General features: G+C 38.0%; 1 protein-coding gene across 1 annotated transcript; it reads right to left on the bottom strand.

Annotated features, from left to right (window-relative positions):
• Positions 1-820: 820 nt before the first annotated feature.
• Positions 821-27,387, bottom strand: SRD5A2 (steroid 5 alpha-reductase 2; the record flags this gene model as incomplete). The annotated part of the gene is made up of 5 exons (XM_081313577.1): positions 821-966; positions 3,250-3,400; positions 5,892-5,993; positions 7,594-7,757; positions 27,077-27,387. 5 exons carry the CDS (start codon positions 27,385-27,387, stop codon positions 900-902), a joined length of 795 nt encoding a protein of 264 aa, XP_081169703.1. The 3' UTR covers positions 821-899.

Raw genomic sequence — 27,387 nt, forward strand, 5'->3', positions numbered from 1 at the left:
ACCATGATGAAGACTTTTCTTCCAACATTCCTTTTTTTCTATTATCCATTTTTTTCTAATCATCAAAACCACAAATCACAAGTACATTTTTCTGTTTCATGCAAAAAGTCTGATTTTTATTTGGTTTCATATTCAGCTTATGACCTGTTAAATTATTTCTGAGTAACTTACATTTCATTTTTGATGATAATTGTTAAATAGCAGGTTCTTTGGCGCAGGAATGAAGACGAGGTAGCTGAATACAGGGAAACTCATATTTTATTTCGTGCAGAATTTGTACTGAGCAAATGGCTGCAACTAGCCACAATATATAGTCTAGCCCCTAGGCGGCAGCCAATAGGTTTGAAGCAACCATTGCCGCCTAGGAATAGCCAATTGTAGTGCTGGAGACTTGCAGTCTGGGTTGCTGGAGAGCTGTTAGCTGTTCCAGCAACCCACGTGGTTTTACTATGAGCCCAGTACATAACAATAATTATATACAACCACAACTCATTTGAAAAAATACAAAAAGATACATTCGTATACCCTTGAAACTGAGTATCACATTTGTATGGAATATTTTCTTTGTCTTTATGAGAAAGAACACAGAAACAGAGCAATAGGCTTACAACTAACAAGCCCTTTTTTTCTTAACCGAACTGTTCTTAATTTTCACTGCTTCCTGTGAAAAGCCGATAGTGATAACAGTCCAATTTCCCAAACAACCAAGCACTGGTTGCCAACGTGTGAAATGTGGGTAGGAGAACATTAAATGCTGAATACACTTAAGAACCAAAAGAATTCTATCATACAAAAGGAAATGATTCAAGGGTGTTTTAATACATTGTACTTAACAATAATAGCACTTTTATGTAAACAATCAAGAACACATAACACCCATCCATTCTGATAACTATTCTTCAAAATATAAAAGGAATCAAGGCTTTTCTTGATCTTGGATAGGCTTTGAATGTCTTCAGATAATACCTTTAAGAAAACATACACAAGCATGAAAATGCAGATATGTGCCCTAAATTATAATCCTGCTTTAAGAAGGTAGAATCTCGTTTCTCAAATCTCTTCTGATATATATGGCTCTTCAAAAATGGGTCATACAGTACATGGATGCAAAGGATGTTAACATTTAAATGATAAATGAAAAGTTAATTTTATGTCCTTCTCTCTAACAAAGGACCATCTGCCACTATGGAAACAATTCCGATGATATTAAAACACCCTCTTTTATAGTCAATTTTTTACTGAACTTCTCAATTGTTATAAATATTTGGTAATTTGTAATGAAAAATTTCTAGAATACTATAAATACTTTGCATGACTTTTATACATAATTTTGCTTTAACTTGTAAGCCACTTTAGAAAGACTCAATATTTCTGGAAGACAAGATTTAAAAATTTGGTGTCTTCCAGCTGGGTCGGACTTCAACTCATATTATCTCTAGAGAACCCCTGTTACCTTTGAACTAGCTGGTAAATGTTGATCATCATTATATAAATTACCATGGATGTTAATGTCAGAGATCTATTTTCAGCATTATTTATCCATCATGAGAAGTCCAAGAATGAAACAGTGGAAGAGTCAGCACATGTAATCTTCAATGTAAGAACATACCGGTAATTAAGCTCAAAATTTCTACTGCTAAGCAAGGCAGTTGTTAAGTGAGTCATGGCCCGTTTTACAACCATTGGTACCATGGTTGCTAGGCGAATCACCACAGTTTTTAAGTGAATCATGCGGTTAAGCAAATGGCTTCCCCATTGTCTTTGCTTGTCAGAACTCCCTAGGACGGTTGCAAATGACAATCCCAGGGGCCTGGGATGCTGCAACCATAGTTAATACATGCCGATTGCCAACCCCCAAAGCCTGATCACATGACTATGGAGATGCTGCAGCAATTATAATTGTGGGAACTGGTCGTAAGAAACTTTTTTCAGTGATGTTATAACTTTGAATGGTAATTAAATGAATGTTGTAAATTAACGACTACGTGTATTTCCAGGTATTTTCTACACGTTTTTTATGCTTGGCTAAGTGAATCTTAAGTAACAGAATAAAAAGTTATAAATCCCAATTAAGTTCCTTGTTGGATGTTTACAAAAGCTCCAGATTTAAGGCTAACATGAAAAGAAAATAAAGTTTTCGTTCTAATTTCCTAACTTGCCTATTCAGTGTGTCGCCTAGAGAAAGCATTGTGTATATTTATAGGACATATACAATTCAGCATTTGGAGTTTCAGAGCCCAAGTAAGAAAGACAATAGACGTGCTGTGTGCTAGGTCCTATAAATTACACAAGTGAAGCAGATCCGTGTGGTATTCAAGAGAACAAAGGTAGATGGAAAAATCTGATGCTTCAGCAGTTTCTAATTCACTGGTAGAAAGCCATAACTGGATAAACCCACTATCTTATGTGGTTTGACAATAACTAAGGCAGCTACAAAATTCCTATCTAAAAACACAAACATTTACATAGACCTGCTGTCTGACTTCTAGAATAAAATACACAGAGACACATATGTTCTCGTGTGCCTTGTGCTATAGGCAGCTCACACTTAGATTTCTTAAAAGAGAGGAGCACAGACAAATTTCCCCAGGGTTACGGTGCCTATCCAAACATAACTACAATCTGCAGCTGCATTTGTCATTTTAAGGGTCCACAGGAGATTATTTTACTGCACTGGAGTCAATTTGGATCAAAGGCAGAGTATTAATATTTCAAATAAATGAGCATCTTCTTACTTATCTTTTACTGTTTTACCTAGTTTGACAATTCTGGGAGAGAAATATTTGACCAAGCTACACTGAAGCATAACCGCATGGAAGTTATTTTTGTGAGGGAGAAGGGGATTTTTGTGAAAAGTGGATTCAAAGCAGGTTACAACGCAATAAAAATAGAATGGAGATGTGGCTGAGAATGTGCCTAATCTGTTTCTCAGAACAAACGTACACACCATCACAATGTACAGTATGTCTGGAAAAGGAAAAAGAGCATAAGCACAGAGTATAAAATCAGTGAGAGCAGAATGAAAGAAGGAACGCCACGGCTTTAAGAATTGCTTTAGTTTATGGTAACCTTTTTCAGACTTGAGCAGAAGCCTTGAAAAACAAAAATGGGTTGCTTTAGAATAAACTCACAGAGCGATTCTAGTTTAATATAGAAAGGCTCATATATATTATTTCCTGCTTTTGAGCAATATTATTTCCTAGAATGGTTGTCAGATACCATACTGTATAGTTTATATAGCATAAATACCTATGATGATGATAAGCACGTGATCCAATGCAGCAGAGTGTAAAAAATGCGAAGGCGAAGGCCGGTAGAGACCAGGTCACTATAGCATACCCGAACCATTCAAGGATTTCCCCAAAGTAATTTGCTCCTGAGACATATGCAAACAATCCTCCTGCATAAAACAGATTTGTTTAAATACTTTTGAGAAACACAAGATTGTTATTATTATTATCAGGGCTTTTTTTGTCATAGAATGCTCAGAATGGAGTGCCGGCACCTTTTTTGGATAGAACCTTGTAGGGTAGGCAAGGCGGGTTGTATGACATGTGTGAGTTCTGGCACCTTTTTCTTTTACAAAAAAACCAATTATGATGATGATGATTAAAAATGTATTGATTTTCTGGTTTTACATTTAAATATTTGAAAAGCAATGTGGCGGCTGAGCTGGTCAATAATTCAATAGCGTACAAATATCTTTAGTACAAATCTCAAAATATTACATTGAATGTTTCCTCTCTTTTCCCCTTAGTATGTACTGCCTCATATTTAAATTAATACAATTCCTATTATGTCAATTAAATGAAAAGTAACTTTCTTACATTTATCATAGATTTTAGTTTATACATATCTTAGTTGTTTTAACATTCAATCTTTTTAGACAATCAATAACCTAGTATTTCCCAATTTTTAATTTTCCATTAATATTTAAACTTAACGCTTGATATTTATCATTTCCAAATTTTAAATGACCTCAATTCCTTTTATCACAATTCATCAGAAAATCTAATGTTCAGGATACATGTCTTATCTATTTGAGTTCTCATTCTCTACATCAACAAATTAATAATACAGTATAATATTCTTATTTTCTAGTAATTTCCAAATATCTTAAATTTAATAAAATTCTCTTATTTGAACCTTTAATACTTCCTCTCTTTTTCTCTTTATATCTTCTATCTTATATTTAAGCTAATAGTTTTTATTACCGCTAAGTAAAAAACATATTTCATTCATCAATAAGATTTTAGCTTATATATATCTTAATCACCTTTACATGACCTTTATAAACAAATCAATAGTCAAATTTAACTATTAATACTTTTTAAGTTTTAAGTAACCAAAGTTTTCTTTATCTCAATTCATAACAATATCTTGTATTCAAAGTACACATCATATCTATTTGAGTATATTCCATTTTAATTCTCATGATTAATTCAAAACCCCAGTTTTCTTCAGTCTTATTCTAGCTTTCTTTCTTTGCCAAATTGTCTTCCATGTTTGTGCTTTTGAGTTGTTAAACAAATCATCTTGTATTGTTATATATATTGACATTGGAAAAAAACATCCAGCTGCCATTTTTTTGAGGCGACTGACAGGTTGTCTCTCTATTTTTCTATCTCCACGTAGTTGTCCTGAACTGTTTATCTTCTCTTCAGTCTGTTCTTCTTCTTGATCCTCAGATTCCTTCTGATTTATATAGAAAGTCTTTTCCTTTTTCATATTGTCAATTCTTTTTCTGGATTTTCCATTGACTGTGTTTGTTGAGCAGTTAAATCTTCTATCATGATATTTAATTGTTCCACTTTTTCTGTTGTATTCTGTATATTTGATTTTTTTGTTGTAGTCAAATTTTGAGTTCTCATATCTGGGCTGACTTCTTGTTCTTTTCTGTAACCTCTTATTTCATCAGCAGCTGTAAGCAGAGTTTGATGAATTGCTTTCAGCATAGAAAGAATCTGTTCCTGATCTTCATCCATATGGAAAATCTGTTTCTGATCTTCATCCATATTTTCTTTAGTGGTGAACTAAGCTAAAAACTTTACAGTCAGAGAATACAAAAAGAATTTTTTTTCACTAAGTAAGGAACACAGCTGGGCTTCTCACAGCTGGTGTTTCAAGGTTACATAAATCTTATCTATTGTCTGGGCTGCTAGTCAAGTCTCTTTTATGCAATAACAAGTTGAAGTATCAAGTTTAGCCACAAGATGTCGTCCCTACCATTTAAAGTTTCTTTTAAGTCCCAGAGTTATTATAGTCTTTTCAGTTTTGTTTCTTCTTTTTTTATAGGTAAAAACCCAGATCTTCCGTAAAAATAGAAAGTACAAAATCTTTTAATCCACAAACTTTAAAGAATAAAATTCCAATTGGGATCCAGTTATTCTTTCAACATTTTAAATTTCTCTGGATAGTCAGTCGCCGTTGTTTCTGGAGGGAGGGATAAAATCTCCCATTCCTCTCCACAGGGGGGGAAGTACTTTAGGCAGCTTATGCAGGTAAAAGGATAATTAGGATTTAAGAGAGGTAGATCTCACCCAGTCTCATCCATGCTGCTTTAAGATCGCCTGGTGGTAAGTGTGACTTACCTAGAGATGAGCCATATTACTATGGCTACAGCCTAGTGATGAGCCATATTACTATGGCCGGTCTTTTGTCCTTATGGGCCAAAGTAAGTGTGATCTCTTTCAGTTCTTCATTCTGGTATCTGATCAAGATTTTCTCAGAGAATCTCATTAACTGTGTTAATGAACAAAATGCCAATTCAATGGTTTCACATTTCCACCTAGTGTCTTCTTTACCATGCCCTAAGGATAGGCTCTTGTGATACAAGCAAGGTTTTCAGAGTCATCCTATATTTCATGAAGCTTGAAAGGAAAATTATATACCTTGTGGAATTTTGTAAGTGAACTCTCCTGGCTTTCTTAGCTGACGTAGAAGAAAATCACTGTGGATATTGATTCCCATGCCAGACAAAAACAACAAAAGACCTAAAGAAAAAAATATTTATGAGTTGGATAGTACAGATATTTGATTTACAGACATTATTCAAACACAAATTGCACTGGCTTTATTCTTTGGCCACTGAAAAAATATATTCCCTGTTTTTTCTGAAAACTACGTATGCAGAAGAGATCCCTCAAAAGCAACTCCAACTAGGACCATGTAAGAGTCTTTCTTCAGGCTTGTCTTATGACAATAAAAATGGTAAAATATGCTTATTTCTCAGTTGTGTGCTGGCTGGCTGACTTGATCTCTCGTAGTTGGAAGGGACCAAATAGATTCCTATAGCCAGGTGGCGAACGATGGCCCTTTTATGACTTATGGACTTCAACTCCCAGAATTCCTGAGCCAGGCCCACCTCTGCTATATACGATGATCAGAAGGATTATTCTCAACACTTGGTGGATAAAGTATCTTTGAGTCTTTCTAAAGTGGCTTACAAGTTAAAGCAAAATTATGTATAAAAGTTACATATAGTATGTATAATATTCTATAAATTTTGCATTAAAGGTAAAGGTAAAGGTAAAGGTTCCCCCGCACATGCGTGTTAGTCGTTTCCGACTCTAGGGGCCGGTGCTCATCTCCGTTTCATAGCCGAAGAGCCAGCGCTTGTCCGAGGACGTCTCCGTGGTCATGTGGCCGGCATGACTAGACACCAAAGGTGCACGGAACGCTGTTACCTTCCCACCATAGTGGTCCCTATTTTTCTACTTGCATTTTTACGTGCTTTCGAACTGCTAGGTGGGCAGAAGCTGGGACGAGTAACAGGCGCTCACTCTGTTACGCGGCACTCGGGATTCGACCCGCCAAACTGCCGACCTTCTGATCGACAAGCTCAGCGTCCTAACCCACTGAGCCACCGCGTCCCTAGTAAATTTTGCATTACAAATTACCAAATATTTATAATAATTAAATAAGTGCAATAAAATACTGAATATATAAGAGTGAGTTTGGCAGATGTCTGATAGAAACTTACTCCTAAAAACAACAGTATGATTGGGCAAAACTATTTTATTTTGCTGAGTTTCACGTTTCCTCATCTCTCGTTTTTCAAACCTTGTTCATTTTGTCTGCTCACTGCATAATTTTGCAAAACTTTCTATATAAGAATCTGCATTAAAAAACTTATTTTTTCCTAATATCCATAAACATATCTTCCTAATATGGTACATATTTGGGCAAATTATTCTGAGAAGTGAACTGTAATATCATATGCAGAAAAATGCTAGTAGTATATCCAACTGCAACTGGATCCACAAGCACAGATTTTAAAAGTACTAATTCGTATTAAACATAACTCATTTCTTCCATTCAAGGGATAAAGCCCTTTCTATATTAACTTGAAATGTGATCAGAATCTCTTCTGACAATTATTATCATGAGTATAGCATCTATTTTGTACTTTTGTTTGATTAGTATAATGTGGCAGGAAAACAAGCTTTGTGCTGTTTTTTAATTTCTTTTGTTTTGTTTTTCTACCTTAAGATTTTTCACAGGTACTATGCCCTCCACTCCTCCCAATATTGGCAGAGTTTGGATGATTTGGATAGCAGATAGATGATACAGATCACACATCACAGACAATACCTGACAAAAATCGTGTGTCTTTACACCAGTCATCTGGGTATTCAGCACAATAAATCATGTAGTAGCCTTGAAGGAAGCCATTATAGATACAGAACAGTATACCAAAAAACATTATCTTCAGCGGGAAAGGTCTGCCTCTTCGGAGGAATGAGTAAATGAATGTCCTGAGGTACACCAGGAAAGAAACGAAAAGAAACATAAAATCACATAAAAAGTAATGTTAAACCACTGATTTATAACAGACTCAAGATCTCAAATAATCTTACATGTTGCCAAGTATACTATTTTCAGTAGCACCTTAAAAATACTTACACTGTCACTTGGAGAGTGAGTCTGTGGTATCAGATGAAGTATATAGCAACCCAACCCCATCACAAAAATACCTAATAAAAGTAATCATAAGATACTTGATGCACTTTTTAAGCACAGGGCATCATGTATGCAAAACAGTTCTCTCCTTTTCAGAGACATCTGCTGCCTGAGTTAGAGGTTTTGTTTTGAGCACTGTAATCCATAAGGATTGTTACTCTCTCTTTTCTTTTTTTATAATATATTTTATTGATTTTTTTAACATAGTCACCTTAATATTTAATAGTGTGTTGTCTGGGTTTACATTTAAAAACATTTACTAACAGTTGGTTTCTATGATCTATAATTCACATAATAGCGTTACTTGATTTCCTCTTTTCCCCATAATGTTCTCTTTTGCCAACCTTAAGTTAATACAATTCTTGTTGTTTTGGTAGATAACAATTGAATATAATTTTTTCCTAATATTTCTACAGATAATAATCACATCAATATAATATTTCTTTTCTAACTAGTCATTCTGGTTGCCTCATCATAGATCCTGTTTACAGTTCTTGTTTACATTTGTTTTTCCCCACAATGTTCAAGACATTTTTACTGGTTAAGATTTTCTCAAAGTTAATTACATTTAAATATTTAAGTCTATTTTTTCTCATGTAAGCTATCCCAATACTTTTACCTTTCTTAAGGAATAAATAAGACTAAAAAAGAAGAAAAAAGAATAAGAGTAAAGAAAAATAAAAAGATAGTATGTTACTTAAAATCCATGTTTCCGCTAAGCTAATACATATTTATTTCCAAAAGATTTCCGTTATTTTTTACCATAATTAAAAATATGTTTAATCTTTAAATATTCAATTTAATAAATCTAGTCATCTGGTCTTTTAACTCTTATTCAAAACACTTTTTAATCCATTGTAATTTTCTTAAAGTCAATCACATTTAAATATCTAAAACATTTCCTTTATGTAAGCCATTCCAATTCTTTTATATTACTCATATCAAAAAATAAAATAAGAAGAGAAAAGAAAAAGAGAGTACTATGTTACTTGAGTGGCTCCTCCCTCCTAAAATAAAATTCATATCCAAAATCTTTCTATTTCTTTAACCATATCCAAACAGGTGTTTTAGCCTTTTTCTTTTGCCCAGTATCTTTCTTAATATGTTCTGCTGAATGAAAGAATCTTTCCATATTCTTGTAAGTGTTACTTTAGATATAAAAGGTAAGTCAAGTACAATATATTTGCAAGAGGTATTTGCCCTTTGTTGTTTGTTAAAAATCTTTTTCTTTCTTTTTCTCTCTGTTTCTCTTATCATTTTTTGTCTCACCAGTTCTAGTGGTATTCCTAACATCTCTGCAGTTCATTTTGTCCAATCTTTTTTCTTATCCTCAAATTTGTTTTGTGGTCTTAAAGTATAAGTTGTCTTTTCCAAATCCAATATTTCTTAGATTTTTTTCCCACTTGGGTTAAATCAGAGTTCTTTGTTTTGTTAGGTTCCATCTTTATGTCTCTATCTTCAAATTTGTGTTCAGTTATCTGTTTTATCTGCTCCTTCTCTATTGATGTTTTCTGGGATTTTTTTGTTGTTGTAAAGTTAAATTGGAGGTGAATTGGTTTATATTTTCAAAGTTATTTTTGATTTCTTTGTGGTTTGAAATCATTGTTGTTTGAATTAGTTGCAGCATATCATATGTCTCCTCTTGAAAGGTATTTATTTTTTCTTGATAAGTTCTTTTTGCAAGTCTCTGATTTTCCATGATGGCCAAGAATCAAGGTTTTCTTTTCTCTGCAAATAGCTTTGGAGTTACAGTTAAGTAGATATTTGTAATCCAGAAAGTTCAAAAAGTTTTTTTTCCCTGAAGTTTATAATTCTCTCTTTGTCTGCAGCCCAGATTGTTTCTTTTTTGTCACAGCTGTTCTCTATTAGAGCTCTGAAGGTCACAAGCACAGATTAGTTTTTCCCAGATTTTGCCAAGTCCTGTATAAAAGCCATAGCTGTCATAGTCTTCATCCACCACTAGATGTCAGCACAGTTTATTTTTCAATTTTCAAAATAAACAGTTGCCTTTAAAATGAAAATCTTAACTATTCAGCAATTTCAAACTTATCTAAATTTAGATTTTATAATCATTTCATTTCATTTCTATATGTTTTGGTCCTCCATAAAAAGTTTAATTCACTGCTTCCCTTAGTAAAAGAGTGGGGCAAAGATCCCCCTCCTTCACTTTTGGAGGTTTTTTGCTTCTTGGGATTTTTTTTCTTTAGGAAAATTGATAATTAGGATAGAGAATATTGATGTTCTTACCCAGATTCAAATGCGCTGTTTACAATCAGCTTAAAGTTGTACTTTTTGACTTTGGTTTCTTGTAGCTTGGGCTAGACTCTGAAGTTAGGCTAGCCTTTATCCTGTTGGTTTCTGTAAGGCTTCTCCTGGGCTGATTGGGTCGACTGCTGTCTCTCCATGGTCCACAGGACTTCTTTCCTTCTTTGCCACCTCTTCGGGGTGACTTCTGGTCCATTTAGGGTCCCCTAACAGGAAGAAAATCATCTGAAGGGCGCGGAGCCCCGAAATCCCTTGGCTGCTGCGCTACTGCGCAAGACTGGAAGTCTGTTACTCTCTCCTTTCTTGTTTAACATCTATATAAAGGCGGTGGGTGAGATCATCCATCACCATGGGTTGAGATATCATCAATATGCTAATACTACTCAGCTCTATATCTCCATGTATGTCAGCCTGAATGATACTATCTCTGTCTTCTCATGATGCCTAGATGCTGTAGGGATCTGGATTAAGGACAACAGACTTACACTGAACCCTGGTGAGACTGAGTGGTTTTGGGTGCATGAGGCCTCAGGATCCAAGTGTTTGTCATCCTTAGTTCTGAATGGGTTTGCATTACCCTGTTCAGACCAAGTTTGCAAACTTCTGGACTCAAGTCTCCTGCTTGAAGAGGTAGGCATGATTAGGAGAGCTTTTGGGTAGCTCTGGTTTGTGCATCAGTTGTGACCTTTCCTGGATCGTGACTCCCTGTGCTCAGTTACTGCATCCATAATGCATCCAGATTTGGTTGCCACAATATAAAAAAGATGTTGCGACTCTAGAAAGAGTGAAAAGAAGAGGAAAAAAGATGATTAGGGGACTGCAGGCTAAAACATATAAGGAATGGTTGCTGGGATTGAGTATGTCTAGTTTAATGAAGAGAAGGACAAGGGATGACATGATAGCAGTCTTCCAATATATCAGGGGTTGCCACATAGAAGAAGAAGTCAAGCTATTCTCTAAAGCACCTGAAGGCCGGATAAGAAGCAATGGATGGAAACTAACCAAAGAGAGAAGCAACCTAGAACTAAGGAGAAAATTCCTGACAGTTAAAACAATTAATCAGTGGAACGACTTGCCTCCAGAAATTGTGAATGCTCCAATACTGGAAGTTTTGAAGAAGAGATTAGGTAAAGGTAAAGGTTCCCCCGCACATGCGTGCTAGTCGTTTCCAACTCTAGGGGCTGGTGCTCATCTCTGTTTCAAAGCCGAAGAGCCAGCGCTTGTCTGAGGACGTCTCTGTGGTCATGTGGCCGGCATGACTAGACGCCAAAGGCGCACGGAACGCTGTTACCTTCCCACCGTAGTGGTCCCTATTTTTCTACTTGCATTCTTACGTGCTTTCGAACTGCTAGGTTGGCAGAAGCTGGGACGAGTAACAGGCACTCACTCTGTTACGCGGCACTCAGGATTCGACCCGCCAAACTGCCGACTTTCTGATCGACAAGCTCAGCGTCCTAACCCACTGAGCCACCGCGTCCCTTTTGAAGAAGAGATCATTAGACAACTATTTGTCTGAAATGGTATAGGGTTTCCTGCCTGAGCAGAGGGTTGGACTAGAAGACCTCCAAGGTCCCTTCTAACTCTGTTTTTCTGTATTCAGTTATTCAAGTCCTGGTCATCTTTTGCTTGGACTACTGCAATGCACTCTACATAGGACTACCCTAGAAATCCATTCGGAAGCTTCAGCTGGTTCATTGTGCAGCAGCGAGAGCAGTCTGTGGGGCCTCTAGGATGGCCCATGTTACATCTCTGTTATGCCAACTTCACTGGCTACCGGTCTGCTTCTGAGAGCAGTTCAAAGTGTTGGCCATGATCTTTAGGCTACCTGATGAACCGCCTCATCCTGCTAGGACAAGCTGATCCTATTCGTGACAGTGGAAAAGGCCTACTTTGGATCTTGTCTGTCAAAGAACTCTGACTATATGAATTCAGAAGAAGACCCTTCTCTGCTGCAGTGCCCTACTTTGGAATATCATACCCTAAGGTAAGATCTGCCCTCTCCCTCCTTTCCTTCCATAAGGGTCTGAAGACCTGGCTCTGCCGGTTGGTCTAGGGACTAAATGGGGAGTTCCACATGGAGAGGGCTGCTAGATTGATGTCAGACTCCACCTCCCCCCTCGTTCTCTGCACCCATCCATCTTTTTAGTAACCAAACTGAGGAATGTATTCTCATTGTAGTCCTTTGTCATTGTTTATTTTATTTTATTGCTGTATTATTTTACTTCTATTTACACAGCTTTTCCATTTTCTTCCTCTTTATTATTATAAGCCTCCCAGAATAGCCCCATGGTAAGATAGGCAGCAAATAGATTTGACAAATAATAATAATACTTCAGAAAAGTATTGGCCCATGGTTTTACCAACTTGAGAAAGATCCTTGTAGAGAGAAGGAAGTAATAAGCACCAAGAAATTCACTCTGCTGAATTTTATTCTCTCTACATAGGACTGTCGCCAGCAGCTGCATTGTGGGAAGGTTGTTATTAAGTAATATGTATAGCATTTTTCTCTACAGATGCTTGTAAAATACTTTGGGGTAATTGTAATCCTGAAAGGTGGGATATTATATTATAAATAACTATAATAATTAAGTGTGTGTGTGTGTGTGTGTGTGTGCATGTGCATATGTATAAGCAAATGAGCACTTATTAGGAGATTTACCAAGCCTAGAGAGAATGCTTCATTCCCAATTACTTTCCCTTAAACTGCTATCTTTTCTGGGTCTTCCGATCTCCTCATTATGTAAACTACAGATAAGTTTGGGACTTCCGGTAGCGCTGCCGCGCCGAATGGCAGCGTTTCAGAAGCCGCCCAACCTTGGGAAGCGTTAGAGCGCTCGGAGACAGCGAAAATCAGCTGTCTTGTGGCGCCGAAGTCTCTCCCTCAGGAGAAGAGGGAGAGACAAGCTTGTCTGGGTAGAGGTAGAGCTCCCCTGTGATTCCCTCAACCAGTTTGGGGGTTAACGGGGTGAGCTCCCTCGGAGCCTAGGCTTTCTCCGCTCCCAGGATGCTTTACCTCCTTAAGGGAGTGGAACTAGACGTGACAACTACATCTGCTGCTTAGACGGGACTGTTAGTATTTTTTCTTTAAGAAGCAGGCAGAGCGAAACAGGAGGATTTGAATTTTCAAGTTGGATTTTAACTTTAACTCAGACTCATTATCTTCTTCAAGTTTTAAGCTGATGGAAACGGAGTAAAAATGGCGCTGGAATGTTGCTTTCTTGTATGAACTGACAGTTTTGGAAAGTTGCTACATTTTGCAACATAGCAAGGGATCCAATTTGCAATTGATTCTAACCAGTACTGGATTTTGTGTATTTGAGAGCTTGCCCTTTTTTTTTTACTGAAGGACAAGGAACTTTGGGAGAAAAACTTTTATTCTTTCCCCCTTCTTTTTTTTTTTTGAACTTTGATTCTGCTGGAAGAAAGAGGAAATTGAAACCTAAGAGATGGCTGCAAGGCATGGGAGAGGCCCTACAATTTCCAAAAGTGCAATTTTTTCACCCGTACCACAAGCTGCAGGGCAAACTACAATGAAACCTACAGCACAACCACCTTCCCCACCACCACCTGCATTCACATTGGCAGATATTCAGCAAGTTGTGATGCAATCAACGCAAGTATTACAGCAAGAAATAAAGGAAACAAAGGAAGAATTTGTTAATCAAAACAAGCAGATGAGGGAGGATATAGTGCTTGCATTTCAGGGCCTGGCTGCACATATTGAATGCCTGGATGTTCGTGTGGATTCAGTTATGGAATATGCCTAATTTGAAATTGTATTATGATGCGATGGTCTTGACATGGGTTAGTGATTGGCTTAATTTAACTAATAAAAGAATACTTCACCTTGAGGGTTGGGACTTGGTTTATGGATGGCATGCATATTTGCTTTATGATAAAAAGGTGGACAGGGCTTTTAAATCTCATATTCTTAGAAGTCCCTTGCTGCGTGTCTGGAAAAAGTATTATTATAAGTTAAATTATAAAATATCAATTTGGGGAATTCCCGGACACGCGATAGAAGGTGTATCTATAGGAGTGAGTTTGGATATGTTTTCCTATAAGGAATTACTTAGATTGGAAGGGAATAATTGGCAACTTAAACCATTAGATGAGTTAAAACAAGAAAACATAAGTTACTCTTGGTTTCAATATACCCAAAGCTAGGTGGAAGCTGGATCAGAAGGTTGGCATCACAACTACAGATGAAAACTTAGTAAAACAAATTAGAGATTTAAATCGTGCACATATAAAGAGGATATATAATGTTTTAACTGAATTGGATTCAGAAACAGAATTAGTTAAAGATTGTATGATAAAGTGGGCACAAAATATCCAGGAACCAATTCCGTTGGATATTTGGGAGGTAATCTGGGTTAGAAATGTTAAATTTACACAGGCTCAAAATTTAAGAGAAAATTTTTATAAAATGTTTTATAGATGGCATTTGGATCCCAAAAAGTTGTCTAACATGTATCCTAACCTACAGTCTAAATGCTGGAGATGTGGTAGTTTAGATGCCACCTATTTTCATATGTGGTGGACTTGTAGAAATATAAAAGCTTTTTGGATTAAAATTTGGTGGAACATTCAAAGGATTTTTAAGAGAAAGATAAAGTTTTCTCCACAATTGCTTTTATTGGGTATTGTAGATTGTGATACTAAAGAAACCAATCTGATGTTGAATTTGATAACAGCAGCATGGTTACTGGTGGGACAATACTGGAAGAAGGATAGTTTGCCTACTATAGAAGAATGGGTACTTAAAGTATCGAATCTTGCAGAAATGTCTAAGATTTCTGCTTATTTGAAGGATCATTCACAAGAAAGATATATTTCAGTTTGGAGAAGATGGATAGATTATATTCAGAATAAATATGGGACTAAAAAGTTCCACTTAGCTTATGAGTAGATTTTAGAGGGATATTGTTATTAATTTTAGTATTAGTATTGATTATATTTTTGCTTAAGTTATTATTATGTTTTTAATAATTTGAATGTATCTATGTTAAAGGGGAGTTAAAGCACATTATGAATTTGGTTAATTTTATAATGGATAATTTTAGTTAGAATATGATTATTATATCTATAACCCTGTATTCAGCTCTGGGAAGTGGGGGGAAAGGGGGGTGGTTTGGGGTGGGTGGGTTTTGGGGATATGTATTGTAAAAAATTTTTAAAAACTCTTTAATAAAAAAAAAGTTTTGACAAAAGCCCAGGAAGGTATAAAAACCCACCACTCCCAGCTACATGTGGCCAGCTGCTCCATAGCCTCATGTCTTGTACTGCTCTTCAATAAACTACAACCTTCTTTCTAAGGCAGTCTCCATTTTGTTTATTCCCAGCTTGAACTGGACCCTGATGAACATTTTTCTTTCAACACATTCATGCCATTACAGACTCATTGTAAGTTATTCAAAAACTATAATATCAACCTGTTCTAAAGGAAGCTGATAGATCACCCCATAAAAATACAGCAATATACATCTTATCATGCATATTAAACAAGTGCCTGCTATTTTCATCAACATATCAATCAGGACGAAAAGGCCCATATTAGGCAATTATGCAGACCTTTCAGGGACAAGGAAAGCACATTGTGTATTTCAGGTTAACAGCCAACAAATTCATTAAAGTACATTCAAGCATAGTTTCAAATGTTATTGCCTATTCAATTTTCTAATCAGATATAAAATAATTTATGAATGCTAGCATTAACCTAATCATTTTCACCAACTAATTAAAAAAGCTACTTTGACAATTATTTTAACAGTTTATTTAATTATTAATCAGATCTGCACTGATCCTGTCATTGTCTCCTGTAGATTCACTCTGATACACTGTCAGAATTTCTTTTGTCTGAAACGTGGGACAAATGGATCCTCTAGGGTTGTTTCTGCCTAACTAAAGGTAAAGGTAAAGGTTCCCCCGCACATGCGTGCTAGTTGTTTCCGACTCTAGGGGCCGGTGCTCATCTCCGTTTCAAAGCCGAAGAGCCAGCGCTTGTCCGAGGACGTCTCCGTGGTCATGTGGCCGGCATGACTAGACGCCAAAGGCGCACGGAACGCTGTTACCTTCCCACCGTAGTGGTCCCTATTTTTCTACTTACATTTTTACGTGCTTTCGAACTGCTAGGTGGGCAGAAGCTGGGACAAGTAACAGGCGCTCACTCTGTTACGCGGCACTCGGGATTCGACCCGCCAAACTGCCTAACTACTGTCATGTTAAAAAGTAAGTACACCTTGTGAAAGTTTTTTTTTCTTTTTTAATATACACTGTGGACATATCAACCAATTATTTTCATTTGCACAGTAAATAAAAATAAAGATGATGTGATTGAACAGAAAACCCTGTGAAAATTTACAATCATTTATTCAATAAAAAAATTAACAGTCTCTTTTTATTGGAAAAGTAAGTATGCCATTGGCTGTAATATTTGGTCTTGCCTTCTTCGACAGAAACAACCTCAATCAGGCATTCTTATAACTGTCTGGGGATTCGGAGGAATTTTTCCCTACTCTGCCATGCAGAATGTTTTCAGCCGTGCAATATTTGAAAGTTTTCTTGCATGCACTGCCCATTTCAGATCACCCCATAGCATCTGGACAGGATTTAGGTCGTGCTTTAACCTGGCCATTCCAGAATCCTCCCTCCCCCCCCCCATTTCTTCTTTCCTTTCTTTTCCATGGAGTATTTACTAGAATGTTTAGGATTGCTATCATGTTGCAGGGTCCAATTCCAGTTGAGCTTCAATCTTCTGACAGATGCTCTCACATCCTCAATGATCCTCTAGTACAATGAAGAATTCTAAGTTAATTCTGGAATGCGGAGCTGCCCAGGCCCTGATGCAACAAAACAGACCAAAGTTATAACATTTCACCACCATGCTTTACAGATGGTGAAATGTTGTTTTTGCGTTTCATCAAACATGTTTTCTGGTAGTATGGCCAAATAATTCCATCTTTGCCTTGTCTGTTAGAGCACATTGATCCAGAAGTGCTGGTCTTTGCCTAGTTGTTCATGAGCAAACTTTTTAAAAAAATTAAGTTACAGATAGTATTTGACTTACATTTGTTTAGTGACAGTTCAAATTTACAACAGCTCTGAAAAAAGTGACTTATTTCACACAATCATTGCAGCATCCCTGTGTTCACAATATCAAATATCAGCCGTTGGGCAACTGGCTTGTTGTTATGCAATGACCCGGGATGGTGTGATCACCTTTTGCAACCTTCTGACAAACAAATTCCCAATGAGTCATCTGCTGGTTGTCTTTTATCAGTTCATTAACCTTTCTCACGTGAAATTCATTGGCTGCTGTCATAGGGCATCCACTTTTTTCTTGATCACCCCAATCAGCTCTTCCCAGTTCACCATTTTCCTGTCCTAACAATGATGTCGAAGCTTCTAGCATATTTGTGGTGTTATCTCTTGGTGACTTATAAGGCTGGTGGCACTGATTTTCATTCAATCATTCAATTTTTTTCATAGATATTTTAAGCAGAGCAGTTGAACACATTTTCTTGTGCCAGATCTGAATAAAATTTCTAGTGCTGTGTACCGACCAATAATTTAGCTAGCTGCTGGTAGCAGGAATATGACCAATTTCTTGTATGATTTTATTTTAATCACTGAATGTATGTAAAAGATTTAAACTTGGAAAATAGATCTTACTTTCTTTTTCAATTTATTTATTTAATCAAAAGCATTCCTCTAGAATTTAAGATTTAGATCTCTCTTCCTCTTTTTTTCTAACGGTATCCTCAAACAAACTGCAAGTGAAAAGAGAACTTTCAATGTCAGTTGTAAAATGTGCCCTTTAGAGAAAATAAGTTTCCATCATACAATTATTAATAAAGAAGTACTGGCACCTACCTTCCTCTATTCCTAGTGGTTTTTTGATAAATAAGGGAGAAAAACTTTGATGCAAACATACAGCTTAGGAATCTGTATTTTATTATAATAAAGTCATAATTTTCCTTTTAGCCATTCATAACTATTATTAGAACAAATGTTTTATTAATTCTGGTTCAGTGTTTTAAAAATCTGCAATGGATTCATCAAGGAGGGAGCTCTTAGAACTCAACACTCTCATATGTTTGGCTAATATCTGTTGTACTGTAGCCATTTCCAACTTGGTGGCTTTCTCATGGCTTTAACTACAAGCTTGCCATGATGACAGGAAAGAGAGAAGCTATAATAAAAACATATCAGGTTTGGGAAGGTTGCAACCCTGAGGAAGAGGCAACGAAGACAGCAATGCCAAACTACCGTCAAAGGATAAGACAGGTCCTGAAAAGGCAGCTCAATAGGAAGACAATATCAATGCCATCAACACATATGCCCTGCCAGTCATCAGATATCCTGCCAGTATAGTGAGCTGGCCAAGGACATGAATGCTGCCTATTTAAAGACCTGGAAACTCCTCACAATTTAGGGAGGTTTCCATCCCAGGTCCAACACCAAAAGATTGTACACAAGCTGGAAAGAGTGCATATAGACAGGTGAATGTGAAAGCCACTGTTTTGGGCAAAACCCAGAATTTCCAAAAATACCCAGAGATTAACTGGGACAGCAACAGACATGGGGAAATCAATCAGGGGAACTGTAGATAGCTGAAGTGGCTGACATTGGGAAATCCTACCAGTGGCTGGAAAGGGCTGGATTAAAAGAGAGCACCAAAGCACTGATCAGAACAACACGAGAACAGGCACTGAGCACCGGATCCATATGAGCAGAGGTCTACTACATTAGACAGGACCCTAGGTGCAGGCTATGCACAGAGGCCCCAGAAGACAGTCCAATGCCTAGTGACAGGCTGAAAGATGCAGGCAAGAACAGCATACACTGAACAGCAAAATCATGTAAGTGGCATTGTGTACAGGAACATTTGCACATTGTACAGGCTAGATCCTCCCAAGTCCACATAGGAGATTCCACAAAAGGTCATGAAAATAACACGGCAAAGATATTGTAGGACTTCCAGGTCTGGACAGACAGGCAGTAACGAACAAGACATTATGGTAATAGATAAGATCCACAATTTAGCATTTGTGGTAGATGTAGCAATGCCAAGTGACAGCAACATCAGGAAGAAGGAAAATGGAGAAGTACTAGGCCATGAAGGAGAAACTAGAAGGAATATGGAAAATAAAGGCCAAGGTGTTCCCAGTGGTGGTAGAAGCACTGAAGGCTGTGACTCCTAAACTGGGAGAGTGGCTCTAATAGAGCCCAGGTTCAACACCAAAGCCCTCCATACGGAAGAGTGCAGTTCTAGGAATCGCTAAGATACTGCATGAACCCTCAAACTCCCAGGCCCCTGGTAGAGGACCCAAGATTGAAGGAGACACATACCACTCATGGGATGAGAAGGGATTTTTTTTCCCTCTGAAAGAATGCTGCAGGAGGGTAACAACAGGCTTTTGTTAACTATTCAACTTTCTTAAATATAAGATTTTGTTGTCAGGAACATATGTCCTTGTGATATATCTATTATGTCATATGGTCAGAACCCTTTCTATAATTGCAACTTAAATAACCATGGCTTGTTTCTATAGAAGAAGTAATGAGTAGGTGCTGTTGGGCTATATAACATATACATGGGAATGTTCATTCTTGGAAAGTTCGACCAAAATTCTCCCCCACATCAACTTTCCAGCTAGACTTTTTTTTAATCTATTAGTTTGAGAGAGATATTAGTTTACAACCTGGCAGATAATTGAAAATTGCCTTTCTGTTTCAACAAAATATCCCTTAACTATTTTCCTAAAAAATAAGCACATGAAATTTTATGAAGATAGATCAGTTTGTTCCTGTTGCTATAATGTGTGTCATATATCAGCTCAAAGGATGAAAGACGTGCCAAACTGACTTAGCCAGACTAGATACTTCAAAAAAGCTTGTCCCTGGAACAGTGCAGAAAGTTCTAAGATTTATGATGTGGTTTTAATTATGAGAAGAACAGAAAGGACTTTTTGCATATTAAAATGGAACATAAATGCCATGGCTACATATTACTTGAGTTTTAATCCTCATGCAACAGAACCCACAATTAAAGTTTGTGATAGTCCTGTACAAGAAATAACAAGAAAGACCACATAAACACACATGTTAAAATGTTTACAAATGGGCAAATGAAAGTAATGTAAAAACGAAGACCAACTTTCAAGAAACACAATCTTTGCATTCTGGGTCTTTAATTCACTTAATTCCTTACTAATTATTTTACATTTTGAGGACTTCCTCTGCAAACATGAAGCAGGGTATATGAGGAAAAGATTCTTTAGTTTAAAATCCTACTATTATGAGATGTGGAATAAAAATAGACTCATGTAGATCCTATGATCTTATCTGCTTTTAGCATTCTTTACTGGTAAACTGTGTACAGGTGAAATGTAAGGTTTCATCACTGATGATTTCAAGAAGGCACCCAAACCATCAATAGATAATAGGACTCTGTAAAAGAGATAAGTGATATATAAAGGTAAAGGTAAAGGTTCCCCTGCACATGCGTGCTAGTTGTTTCTAACTCTAGGGGCCGGTGCTCATCTCCGTTTCAAAGCCGAAGAGCCAGCGTTTGTCCGAGGACGTCTCCATGGTCATGTGGCCGGCATGACTAGACGCCAAAGGCGCACGGAACGCTGTTACCTTCCCACCATAGTGGTCCCTATTTTTCTACTTGCATTTTTACATGCTTTCGAACTGCTAGGTTGGCAGAAGCTGGGACGAGTAACAGGTGCTCACTCTGTTACACGGCACTCAGGATTCGACCCGCCAAACTGCCGACCTTCTGTTCGACAAGCTCAGCGTCCTAACCCACTGAGCCACCATGTCCCTCAAGTGATATACTATCGCTTATATTTTAAACGTGATACTATAGGGAACTCTGAACCCATTCAGATATTAAAAGTACACTAGTCAAGTTATTTGCTCACAGCTCCCATTTAGAGTGAATGTCAGGAAGCACTATTTTCTAACTTGGTGCACTTGAGATGTGTTGAAGTGCTCCAAAGTCCAGTCAATCTGAGGACAGAAGTTAGTTAACACAGCTTCGAATTTCTCTTTGTTGAAGAAGAGTGCAACAAATGTGAATTTGCTTTTAAAATTTCACTGTCTTATTTTCACATAAACACAAAAAGAATTGGTTTGTTATCTTAGGCATCCCTTGAGGTCACACTTAGCCCTGAGTATGCTCTTATTTTCTTTCATTTTGGAGTTTCCAGAAGTAATGGTGTAATTATTATTATGTAATTATTATGGTAGATGGAGGGTTTGTTGTCACTGTGAGTTCTGGGGTGGGAGAATGAAGGGAGGCTCAGCTAATATCAATGTATACATGGTTGTACTTTGACAATAAAGGCTCATTCATTCAATTTTGGGAGATTTATACCAACCTAACAAGCTGAGAAATAGGGAGCACATGAGTATCCATTCTGATACTTGCACAATTCTGATCATCCTATCCTATCCTATCCTATTGTATCCTTATCCTATCCTATCCTATCTTAACCTAACCTAACCTATCCTATTCCATGATGCTGCAGGATATGGTGAATATATGTTTTGTAATCATATATTGCGCTGCCCATTCCTATATTTATGTTATTTATATTTGTCCTTACTACCTGGTGATCTATCTCAGAAGGAATTGCAGAAAAAGTGTGAGAATTTTAAATATTCTATTATGAACTATGGAAATTGGCAACCTGCAAATAACATTATTTTAGTAAAGCAGTCACAAAGCAATTCACCCACCCACCCACCATCTTAGAAAGGGCTTCTAAAGAATGTTGAGAAAGTCATAATAGTAAACGTAGCAAAGCTATAGTTGTTAGAATGTTATTCTCATTGGGGTTTGTACATTCTTAATAGCACCTAAGCCATAATGTAGTTTAGTTCAATTTAGCTTCTCATGGTCCTAAATAAAGTTCTTCTATGCTTGGGATTCTGGATGCTAAATTCAGCTTAACAGTACAAGTGAGGCTGCCAAGACAATGCACAGCATGCAAATTAACAAGAGAGGGAAAGCAAATACTGTAACATGGAACTCTAGTGACTACCTTCCATGCCACTGATACATGAATCTCATTTTAATTATTGGGTACTAATACTCTTCTCTCTGCTCAAAAGCACTGTACAGGGTGTCCTACTCACAGAGCCCCATATACTGTATTACGTGACTCCTCTCTTTAATGGGAATGTCAAGACAGAGCCCTCTAGGAAGGTAGGTCAGAAATGCAGAGGGAATTGGTCAAAATGCAAATGCATTGCAAAGTATCATTGCCAAAGTTCACTCTTCTGCTTGGGAGGGGAGAAGGAGTTTGACACTGCCAGAAATACATTCATGAGCCCATTTACAATGTAGGATTGTAAATGGACTCATGAATGTATTACCGGCAATATCTACATAGTAGAGCAAATTGCCCCAACACAATACTCAGTGCTAGCTTGACTAATAGTGCCACCTTCTTCTGCCAATGCAGACTTGCATCTTTAGAATGCTTTGGAAGAATGTGCAGCGTTGGTAATGGCAATCAAGCAATTAGCAACATTCTCCAGCACAAGCATGAAGCCAAAACAAAATATAGGCATTGGTGTCTCTTACTGGCGTTATTAGACCAGTATTTTTCAACCTTGGCAACTGGAAAATGTGTGGACTTCAATTCCCAGAATTCCTCCGTTAGTAGGCCAGCCAGTAGGGTGGCTGAGGAATAATGAGAGTTGATGTTCACATATCTCCAAGCTCCCAATGTTGAAACCGACAAAGGCACAAAAACCCTGAAGTGAGTGTAGCAGTTGGTCAACATCTGTGTTTGTCTTTTAATATTTATCCCAGTTTAGGTAGCACATAAGAAATACTTTCGGTGTTCTCATCACTGGGAGTTGTAGATTGAAATATGCCTTTTTCTCACATCTACGGGCAAATGAGATTTTTGGCAAACAATGAGATAAGAGCATAGAAATGGACAATAGAGGAGGACGCCTGCAGTTAACCACAAAGGAAAGGAGAATGGGGCTTGAACTTCAGGATGCCCAAAAGCAGGTTCTGGAAAAATGAATGGAGTGGAAAAGGGTGGAAAGAGAACTCTGCTATTGTGGTTATTCCGGTACACAATGTAACTTCAACCCAAAGGACAAAGTATACATACCAAGTAAATAAAATAACACTATGCAGTAAAAGCCGTCTCAAAATTTTTACTCTGAGAAGTTTCCTATTGAGCAATATCTGGCTAACCCTCACCTAATTTCCAAAGCCTTGACACAGAAAAAAATGACAGATATTTGCCAAGTCCGGATTCCTTTCCACAAAAGAAATTTTGTCCAAGCAGAAAAAGTATACCCCCAAACACAATCTCGTTGGCAGGTTGTTTCTGTGGATGGCATTGCAGTTTGCGATCACAGGGAAGTAATTGCCTATCATAAACTATTCAAGTCCATGTGGTTTTGGAGTATCAACAGTAATCCAGTACAGCTGGATCCCAGAGGCACGGTGAGTACATACTGTGAGGCAATTGCTGTGTTGGCATATTCCCTTCTTGGTTCTGGGGCAGAGGGAGGGAGGGAAGGATATCACTGTTGCTGTGTGGATGAGCCACCAAAAGAACCCGTAAAGCAACCTCTAAAGTTATCCTTGATAACTTTATGGATTTCAACTCCCCAGATTCTCCAGCCAACAAAGGGAAGTCCACACACCTTAAAATTGCCAAGGTTAAGAAGCTCTGTTCTAGAGAGACTATTCCTTTCTCAATCACTTTCACCTCCCAGAGAATTGGGTGAAATAGAACTGGCACACAACAAATAAGCATGCATTGTCAACAGTCATTCTCATCAAATTAACTCTTTAGCCTTCTTTGTTTCTATTCCTTCCTACACCGGGCCATTTTTTTTTTGTTAAATATACGTTTTGCACAATTTTATAAATTTGAATCCTGTATCTGTCAATACCATACTTTTATTTTAACCTTAAAAAGCTGGCACAAATGTCATAATTTTATATAGTTGAATATAAGCTGTATCTTCCGAAACCAATTTTAAAAGATAATTAGAAACATTCATTTTAATTTTTTTTTCCATCAAGATTAAAGAGTTAATAACAAGATTTAAATCATCTTTAACCTGTTCTTAATGAAATTATTTAACATGACATTTACACAGTGCCTTTAGCACACAAGTTAAATATTTTACTTTATTTGCCCTTTCAAAGTAACTGTAGAGGAGATGTAATAACAATCCAATCATTGTCTTTCAAGAGAGGCAACTTCCAATGGAGTGTTATAACAATATAGCCTTAAAATGGCACTTACAATTCTTCTGCAAGGCTACTACAACTGCTGCTGTGCATAGACACTATTTTGAAAGCAGGGGCCACTGAATTAGAGAGTATAACAACTGAAATGACCCTTCCACATCATCTAGTGACTAGTCCCTCCTTCTGTGATGATGATGATGATGATGATGATAAAGTTGGAAGGGACCTTGGAGGTCATCTAGTCCAACCCCCTGCTCAGGCAGGAAACACTATACCATTTCAGACAAATGGCTGTCCAGTCTCTTCTTAAAAACTTCCAGTGTTGGAGCATTCACCATTTCTGGAGGCAGGTTGTTCCACTGGTTAGTTGTTCTAACCGTCAGTAAGTTTCTCCTTAGTTCTAGGTTGCTTCTCTCCTTGACTAGTTTCCATCCATTGCTTCTTGTCCTGCTTTCAGGTGCTTTGGAGAATAGCTTGACTTCCTTTTCTTTGTGGCAGCCCCTGAGATATTGGAACACTGCTATCATGTCACCCCTCACTCTCCTCTTCGTTAAACTAGACATACCCAATTCCAACAACAGTTCCTTATATGTTTTAGCCTCCAGTCCCCTAATCATATTTGTTGCTCTTCTCTGTACTCTTTCTAGAGTCTCAACATCTTTTTTTACATCGTGGTGACCAAAACTGGATGCAGTATTCCAAGTGTGGCCTTACCAAGCCATTGCAAAGTGGTATTAATAGTTCATGGGATCTTATCCCTCTGTTAATGCAACCTAGCATTTGTGTTGGCTTTTTTGGCAGCTGCAGCACACTGCTAGCTCACATTTAAGTGATTGTCCACTAGGACTCCAAGATCCATCTCACACTCACTACTATTGAGCAAGGTACCACCTATGCTATACCTGTGCATTTGGTTTTTCCTGCCTAAATGTAGAACCTTACTTTTGCAAGAATCCACTTTCACAACAGCAGCAGAACCACTAGAATTCTGTGCACACAGACACTCATGGATAAATCCTCAAATGGTGTTAACAAAAATCTTAGTAGTTCCACCCCCTCCCCCATTTTTTTTTTACATTGAGCACTGTACTAATGTATTGGACTTCAACTCCCACAAAACCTAGAAGCAGATGCTAGATAAGAATTGTGGGAATTATAGTCTACATCTTGCAGGACACATTGGGGTTGGCTATCCTGCACAGGAATTTGGTTGGGAAGTTTTTTCAAGAAACTTATCTTTTTATATTTTTATTCTTACACTTTTAATGTGACACCTTTTTAAAAGAAGGATTTTAAAGGATTAGGAATGCAGCAGCTGAGACTCTGGAAAGAGGCTGGACATAAAAGGTGAATGATGTAAATAAAGTGTTGCAAGTACAAAAAGAGTTTCACATGGTATCAAGATCTTGTTATGACAGGCAATGCAAGCTGTTCCATCAATAGCTTTAATATTTTTCTTTCTTCCTCATTCCTCATTTTTAAAATAGAAGCTGAACATTTATTGCAATAAATTGTAGCAGACAGGAAAGACAAAGACTTCTCAAGATAACATCTCTACATATGTGGATATTTTTAGACTGATTTCTTTTTTTAAAAAAGGCATAAGAATTAAGGGTTGCAAAACTTAAGCATTTCAGCTACTCAAGAATACTATTTGCAGGAACTACGGGTTCTGTCCACTAAACCTGACATGGAAGTCACCAGGAGTGAAACTCGACTAGAAATTCTTACCCTGTAAACAACCTTTATGGAGAATTCAGCGGGATTTACTTTGGCTAAGACTTCAATCTCGGTACGCCGGTCCCAAATAGCGCATGCCTAAACAGAGTTCAAAATCTGATCTAGACAACAGAACAAGGCGACCTCTCGATAAAGAGCCCCATAATTCCCACTGAGCTTAAGGCTGCAATCCTGTACACCTGCGTCCCGAAGAATCCCTCCCAAATCTCTGCGCCTTTTGCAGAACTGCAAAAGAACCAACGTCCCGCTCCTTTCACCACCACCCCAAAATCTGCGCGGGGAGTCAGTCCAAAAAAAAAAGCGGAAAAGTTTAATTCTTTCCAAATCGGTCCCAACTTGGATCGCCACTCCCGAGCAGAAGAAGGAGGCTTCTTGAAGCTCCACGCTCCGTACCCGCGCAACCGGCGCTTTAACCTTGGGTCTCAAGCCCGATCCCCCGGCCCCCTAAAGGATCAGGATGCGCAAAAAGCGCCTTGCAGACTCGACATCCCCACTGCCACCTTCTCCACCCGGCGCGCCCCAAATACAGAACTAGGCGAATTCGCCACGGAGGAGGAGGAAGAAGAAGAAGAAGAAGAAGAAGAAGAAGAAGAAGAAGAAGAAGAAGAAGAAGAAGAAGAAGAAGAAGAAGAAGAAGAAGAAGAAGAAGAAGAAGAAGAAGAAGAAGAAGAAGAAGAAGAAGAAGAAGAAGAAGAAGAAGAAGAAGAAGAAGAAGAAGAAGAAGAAGAAGAAGAAGAAGAAGAAGAAGAAGAAGAAGAAGAAGAAGAAGAAGATGATCTAGCTGCCCGTCGGCTTAAAGAAGCAGCGCGGGGAGCCTCTCCTCTCCCTCTTTCCAGCCCGACCTCCTTCTATGGCGGTCACCTGTAGAAATAGTGGCCGCAGAACATGCCGCCCAGCAGCCTGCAGCCCAGCGGCGCGAAGCTTGGCGGGTTGCGCAGCGCCAGCAGAAGCGCGGGCACCAGGAAGGCGGGCAGCTCCTGGAGGAACCAGGCGGAGCGGGCCGGCAGGTGGGTGCAGCGCGGGGTCTCCGCGGCGTGGTTTCCCCCCGGGTTTGGCTGGCGGGGCTCGTGCTTCCCGTAGCCCGTGGGCCGGTGACAAAACACCAAGTGCAGCAGCCCCAAGATCAGCATCAGGACGCTCAGGGTCATCACCAGGCTCGGCAAGCAGTGCAT

This window comes from Vipera berus (assembly GCF_964194415.1).
Source record: "Vipera berus genome assembly, chromosome: 1".
NCBI lineage: Eukaryota > Metazoa > Chordata > Lepidosauria > Squamata > Viperidae > Vipera > Vipera berus.